The sequence below is a fragment of the Urtica dioica genome, chromosome 4 (assembly GCF_054948205.1).
Source record: "Urtica dioica subsp. dioica isolate 48M chromosome 4, U.dioica_male_clone48M_v1_H2, whole genome shotgun sequence".
NCBI classification, from domain to species: domain Eukaryota; kingdom Viridiplantae; phylum Streptophyta; class Magnoliopsida; order Rosales; family Urticaceae; genus Urtica; species Urtica dioica.
Window position 1 is genome coordinate 49,438,260 of NC_142759.1, and position 7,539 is coordinate 49,445,798.

General features: G+C 35.7%; 1 protein-coding gene across 1 annotated transcript; it reads left to right on the top strand.

Moving 5' to 3' along the window:
• Window positions 1-277: 277 nt before the first annotated feature.
• On the top strand, window positions 278-5,460 carry LOC149401826 (uncharacterized). The gene is made up of 4 exons (XM_089610450.1): window positions 278-989; window positions 2,608-4,581; window positions 4,698-5,075; window positions 5,281-5,460. Exons 1-3 carry the CDS (start codon window positions 314-316, stop codon window positions 5,072-5,074), a joined length of 3,027 nt encoding a protein of 1,008 aa, XP_089466576.1. The 5' UTR covers window positions 278-313; the 3' UTR covers window position 5,075; window positions 5,281-5,460.
• Window positions 5,461-7,539: the final 2,079 nt, after the last annotated feature.

The window sequence follows — 7,539 nt, forward strand, 5'->3', positions numbered from 1 at the left end:
TTTTAATATAAAATCTAATGTTTAAACAGGTCCTTATTGTTTTGTGCTTTGGAAAACGCTAAAAACACTTTGTGGTCCACATTTGTTTTTTGTTCTGGACCGAGAAAGGCGTTAAGAAATCACTGTGTTGGACCTCATTTCATAGCTGTTCTTACACGAAACATGTATTTTGGCGTTGGAAATCAAGTGGGCGTTTACTCGAGACTTAATAGAAGACCAAGAAAATATATAAAGTTTACAAGTAAATATAATTCTATTCAATTTCCTGTCTAGAACATTAAAACACTCTGATCGCTAAGGCCTCTGTTTGAGCATGAAGATGGCTTTAATACTCTTCTTTGTGATTAAAATATTTTGTGTCGTTTCGGCTCGGACGGGCAACGAGACGGACAAAGCGTCCTTGCTGGAATTCAAGGGTAAAGTTGAGGATGGTCCGCTGGGTCTCCTTCGGTATTGGAACGATTCCGTGCACTTGTGCTCGTGGCCGGGGGTCACGTGTGGTCATCGGCACCGCCAGCGAGTCGTCGCTCTGAGAGTTCCACACTGGCAGCTCAAGGGCCAGCTGTCGCCGCACGTCGGGAATTTGAGCTTTCTGAGAGTGTTGAACATCTCCAACAACAGATTCAACTCTGAGATCCCTCCGGAGATCGGTCGCTTGTTCCGGCTGCAACGGCTAGACTTGAGGAGAAACGGATTCCGCAGCGAAATCCCTGCCAATATCTCCCGATGCTCGAGCCTCCGGGTTCTCACACTGGCTCATAACAACCTCTCTGGAAGGATCCCGCCGGAGTTGGGCTCGTTGCTGGATCTGCGGATACTCAACCTCACTGACAACATGCTGGTCGGGGAAATCCCGGCGTCCCTCGGGAATCTCTCCCTGCTCCAGGAGTTTCATTTCACCAATAACACTCTGCGTGGAACTATTCCGGCCACCCTCGCCAGGTTGAACAACTTGAAGAGTTTCTCGGTTGGAATTAACTATTTGGAAGGTACAATTTTTTCACAACTAAATCGTGTGCTGCTTGATAATATATATAAAGAGCGTTTGGGCTGTTGTGGACGTGATAATTGGGGTGCTGGGATTATAGTGATTTTAATACAAATAAAATTAATGTTAGTGATGTGATACTTTGCTTCCGAGGAAATTTATTTATCACTTAGTAAAATTCAATTTGTTACATTAACTAGTTCAACTTATTTATCAAATAAATTTTAACGCGTTAAAAAAAAACCAAGTATATTGATAAAAGATGAGAATCTTACCCGACATGTAAAATTATAGACCACTCAACTCATTATAGATTATGAGATGAAACTCATGATATTAACATGGTATTTATAATATTATTACAGTGACTGAATTCTAAAAAAGAATAAATAATAAAAGGTAACTTTTTTTTTTTGAAACCCAATAATAATAAAAGGTAACTACTAATAATACTAATAAGAAACTTAATAATAATGTTTGCTTTCGCCATATAGACGTACGTGCAATGTATCTGAAAATTTACTTACATCCTATAGATTAGATGTAATAAACTTAAAATTTACTTCCGTCGTATAGACTTTGTATAATAAACCTAAAATTTGCTTCGTCTTTAAAAAAAATTGATGAAAGTAAAGTCCTGTAGTTTTTTTTTTTTTTTTTTTTTTTTTTTTTTTTTTTTTTGGGACCTCTATATTTGAATGTTTCAAATTTTAGAATTTTGGAATATTGCCCATTAATTTTGAACTAAAACTCAATTTGGATGTGTATATATTGTTGTTTTTAATAGGTAACTCTAATAGTTACCGATCAAGCTTTGATTTATCAGTAAATTCACACATCTTTTAGTATAGAGTTGTAAGTTCCGTTTTTATTATTATTATTATTATTATTATTATTATTAAGTGCTAGCTCATTATTTTGTGTACAGTTTCTTTTTTCTTTGCACTTATTTTTTTTTAAATATGCTCAAATTGGGCTTGAAATCAGTGAAGTCCACCAACAAAAGGTTTTTTTTTTTATTTTTTTTTACGTACACTTTAAAATATAGAATATGATTGTAGTATTTTACTAAAACACAAGAGATGTTTTTGATAATTTCTAATAATAAATTTTAAACTTTAATTTTTTAAAAATATAATTTAGTCCACGTACAAATCATAATTTTAAACTTTATTATTTCAACTCATTTTAATAATGTTTTATAGAAATTCAAAGGTAATGCCACATTTCCCCATTTTCAGGGAAGCCTGTTTTGATGTTAGACTGTATTCTACTACACATTCATGGTTCCGAGTATACTAGATTAGTTAATTTTGGTTTAAAAATAAATGAAAAAGAATTTTTTTTCGAATAACTAACAAGAAGAGTTGGTTCAATGGATTGTTCCAAACATCTCCAGTATCTGATTGATATATACATTCTTTCGTGTCTAATTACTTTCCGTAATTTCGTATATGTGATTGCTATATATAGTCTATTGAGACAAATATTAGGTAGTTGTATATTGTTATACCGGCAGGTTTCGTCTAAGAACGTCAACACGCATATAATTAGCAAACACACAAAAGTAACCATAATTTATATTAACACTTTGCTATTTTGTATAATTAATCTAACAGGTATTATTCCGGAGTCGCTCTTCAATATCACTACCCTTGAAAATTTTGATGTACAATACAACCAGGTTGAAGGAACTCTACCTCCTGACTTGGGCAACAAGCTTCCAAATCTCCAAATATTTGATGTCTACGCAAACAACCTCTCTGGTATGGTTCCACCCACACTGTCTAATGCCTCGAACCTTGTCCTCTTACAACTTACAAAAAACAACTTTGAAGGAAAAGTTCCGATCTTCAAGAGTTCTGTGAATCTGCACGCATTAGGGATAGGTGGAAACAATCTGGGTTTTGCTCAGACTGGAGACTTGGACTTTGTAAGCGATCTTGTCAATAAAACGTACTTAAGAATCTTAGAGATTAGTGACAACAATCTTGGGGGAGAGATCCCTCAAAATATTGGCAACATGACAAGTCCAAGGCTTTTCTATATAGGTATGTGGGGAAATCAGATCACTGGGAATATTCCAGCCGGAATAGGAAATCTTGTTAGCTTGGGGGTGTTACAAATGCAGATAAACAATTTGATAGGTCAGATACCGAGCTCAATAGGAAAACTGAAAAAATTGAATATACTAGCATTACTTGACAACAAACTCTCAGGTACGATTCCAACTAGTCTAGGAAACTTAACGTCGTTGGCTAGATTTGATTTGAGCGAGAATAACATAGAAGGAAGCATCCCAGCAAGCCTCGGAGAGTGCAGGAATTTGCTATATTTATCACTCGCTAGAAACAATCTTACCGGTCCCATTCCGCCACAACTTGTCACTTTATCGTCCTTGTCAATAAAGCTAGATCTATCTGCAAACCAGTTATCTGGTCCGATTCCATCAGAAGTGGAAAAGTTGAGTAATCTTGGGGCCTTGGATCTTTATGACAACAAACTATCCGGGGAAATTCCAAAAGCTCTTGGCAGTTGTGTAAGCGTGGAGTTTTTAGGCCTGCAGGGGAACGCCTTACAAGGCTCGATTCCAGAAGAACTGGGTAGTTTGAAAGGAGTTAGAATATTGGACCTCTCTCGCAACAACTTGTCTGGTCAAGTTCCTAGTTTTTTGGCCGATTTCAAAGGATTGGAGTATTTGAATTTGTCATTCAATAAGCTTGAAGGTCAGGTTCTGATACAAGGGATCTTCAAAAATTTGAGCCGATTCTCTGTCACCGGAAACACAAAGCTTTGTGGAGGTCTACCCAAGCTACGATTGCCCAAATGCTTAGCCAATCCCGAAAAAAACCATAAACTGTCTCAGAAGATAAAGACCATCATGGTTGTATGTTGTGTTATGGTGGGACTAGTTATTGTATTGATTCTTGCAATGCATCTTTTTCACTCAAGGAAAAGAAGCAAACAGGCTTTGGAGCCATCCACGTGGAATTATTCGTTGCCAAGAGTTTCCTACGAAGATCTTTCTCAAGCGACATGTAGCTTCTCTTCCTCGAATTTGATCGGTGTAGGCAGTTTCGGTTCTGTCTATAAGGGAATCCTGAATCGAGAAAACACACTTGTTGCTGTAAAAGTCTTGAATCTTCAAGTGTCAAGCGCGCTAAAAAGTTTCGTGGCTGAATGTGAATCATTGAAAATCATCAAGCATAGAAATATCGTCAAGCTTCTAACGATATGTTCAAGCATCGATTCTCAGAGGAATGAGTTTAAGGCCTTAGTCTACGAGTTCATGGAAAATGGGAATCTCGATGAGTGGCTCCATTCTAACCAAATGGCAGGAGAAGAGCAAAGTCGTCGTTTGAATCTTATTCAGAGGATCAACATCACCATTGATGTGGCTAGTGCTCTAGACTATTTTCACAATCATAGCTCTGAATCAATAGTACATTGTGATATAAAGCCAAGTAATATTCTACTCGATGGTGACATGGTTGCTCACGTTGGAGATTTCGGTTTAGCAAAGCTTTTAAGAAGTTCATCCCATCAAACTAGCTCTGTTGGAATCAGAGGCACCGTCGGTTATGTTGCCCCAGGTAAATTTTTGAACTATGCTCATTTATAATATTTTGCTTAAATTTTTGTATATATATTAAAAAAAATTATGGTTTTTTTTTTTTTTTTTTTTTTTCTGAAAACATTAACTGTGCAGAGTACTCTGTTGGAAGTGAAGTATCAACATTAGGCGACATATATAGCTTCGGAATTATTTTATTGGAAATGTTTACCAGGAAGAGACCTACCGACAACATGTTCAAGGACGACTTCAACTTGAACAAATTTGCTTCTCAGGCATTGCCCGATCGCATTGCTGAGATTGTGGACCCCACTCTCCTTGAAGAGGAACCCGAAGATGGTCAAACAACGCTCTCCTCTTTGGTCTCATTAATCGAAATAGGAGTCGCATGTTCTTCGAATTTTCCAAGAGAGCGAATGAACATCGGCGATGTTGTTGCAGAGCTCCACAAAATGAGGGACGCTCTAGTCCCACGCAGAACGATTCGAAATCATGTTCGCAATATTGCGTAAGGTATGGTACAATAATAAAAGTTTGTGGGCCAAGATACTTATAAGTTAAACAATTATGATATATCTGTACATAATTGAGTTTGAGGTTTTCTATTCAACGTTTAGATGAGTTATCTCTGCTTCCGATTCAGTAATTTATAATATGTATATTGTTTTGTTCTACTTTTTAAATATTTCTAACGGCGACAACTCAAATTGTGTTACAGGAAGAAACAATTTGTGAGTTTGAAAACTGAAAGTGAACCAAAAGTGTCATTTAGTACTCTGCTCTCATGACAGATTTACTACAATAATATTGAAGGCAAGGTAATCAAGCATAGACATTTAATTAAGGAGTTTATGTACTTCTCAATTTATCTAAGTTTTATCTTTACTTTTTTTTTTTTTTGAAGGCAGTATCCAAGATACCACAAGTTTTATCTTTACTTGAATGCATTTGTATTGATATATAACACCGCTCGCATAACAATTTAATGCATTTAGTTAGCATACTACGCTGTTTTTGCATGACACTTTGCGTGAAAGTAAATTGCCTTCTGATTATAGGAGTATGTACGTCATAATAAAAACTTGCAAAATTTGAAACTATCATAACTCTTCCGAATGGTGTGAGATTTTGAAGATTCTTGTCTCTTTTGGTTGATGGTTACCTTATTTTCGAGAATATGTAGGCGTATCATTAGTTTTCAATATGCCTATAAAAATTTCACTAATACTCTTCAAAGCCAAATGAGTTAGTACACGAAAAACTTGCAAAATTTGAAACTACCATAACTCTTCCGAATGGTGTGAGATATTAAAGATTCTTGTCTCTTTTGGTTGATGGTTATTATATTTTCGAGAATATGTAGGTGTATAATTAGTTTTCGATCCCTATAAAAATTTCACAAATCCTCTTCAAAGTCAACGGGGTTAGTACACGAAAAAATTGCAAAATTTTAAACTACCATAACTCTTCCGAATGGTGTTAGATTTTGAAGATTCTTGTCTCTTTTGTTTGATGGTTACCATATTTTCAAGAATATGTAGGCGTATTATTAGTTTTTGATCCCTATAAAAATTTCACAATTCCTCTTTAAAGCCAAAGGGGTTACACGAAAAACTTGCAAAATTTGAAACTACCATAACCCTTTAAAATGGTGTGAGATATTGAAGATTCTTGTCTCTTTTGGTTGATGGTTACCATATTTTCGAGAATATGTAGGCGTATCATTAGTTTTTGATGCCTGTAAAAAGATTCACAAATCCTCTTCAAAGCCAAAGGGGTTAATTAGTACACGAAAAACATGTAAAATTTAAAACTACCATAACTCTTTTAAATCGTGTGAGATTTTTAAGATTCTTGTCTCTTTTGGTTAATGGTTACCATATTTTCAAGAATATGTAGGCGTATCGTTAGTTTTTTATGCCTATAAAAATTTCACAATTCCTCTTCAAAGCCAAAGGGGTAACATACACGAAAAAATTGCAAAATTTAAAACTACCATAACTCTTTCAAATGGTGTGTGATTTTGAAGATTCTTGTCTCTTTTGGACGTTGGTTACAATATTTTGGAGAATATGTAGGTATATCATTAGTTTTCGATGGCTATAAAAATATTCATAAATCCTCTTCAAAGCCAAATGGGTTAGTACACGAAAAATTTACAAAATTTGAAACTACCATAACTCTTTCAAACCGTATGAGATTTTGAAGATTCTTCTCTCTTTAGTTTGATGGTTACCATATTTTCGAGAATATGTAGGTGTATCATTAATTTTCAATGCCGATAAAAATTTCACAAATCCTCTTCAAAGCCAAAGGGGTAAGTACACGAAAAACTTGCAAAATTTGAAACTACCATAACTCTTCCGAATGGTGTGTGATTTTGAAGATTCTTGTCTCTTTTGGTTGATGGTTACCATATTTTCGAGAATATGTAGGCTTTAGTTTTCAATGCCTATAAAAATTTCACTAATCTTCTTCAAAGCCAAATGGGTTAGTACACGAAAAACTTGCAAAATTTGAAACTACCATAACTCTTCCGAATGCACTACTACAAAAAGGGCTATTTGCGTTGCCCCTATTGCGTCACTGCTGTTTTTAAGCGACGCAATTGCTCTTTTTCTTGTCAAAATATGATGTGGCATGGTCACAATTCGCCATGTGTAATTAATCGGGTGTCGTTTTGTAAAAAAGCGACGCTAGATTGGCGGGATTAAATTGAGCGTCGCTTATTAAATAAGTGACGCTAGAAAGTTCACAAAGTCCAATTATATGGTGACATGTGGCGGGGGTCACTTTTTTACCTATTGCGTCGCTTGATAAACGAGTGACGCCCTGCCTATTGCGTCGCTTTTTATGTATTGTGTCGCTCAATAAACGAGTGACGCCCCCAACCTATTGCGTCACTCAATAAATGAGTGATGCTCGACTTATTGCGTCGCTTTTAAATCTATGCATCACTTTTGATCTATTGCGTCAC

Bases quoted from the DNA above. Each gene is read 5' to 3' on its own strand.
- LOC149401826 (XM_089610450.1), top strand. From the start codon at position 314: ATGAAGATGGCTTTAATACTCTTCTTTGTGATTAAAATATTTTGTGTC. The intron at 990-2,607 runs GTACAATTTTTT...TTAATCTAACAG, and splicing joins TGGAATTAACTATTTGGAAG to GTATTATTCCGGAGTCGCTC. The intron at 4,582-4,697 runs GTAAATTTTTGA...TTAACTGTGCAG, and splicing joins CGTCGGTTATGTTGCCCCAG to AGTACTCTGTTGGAAGTGAA.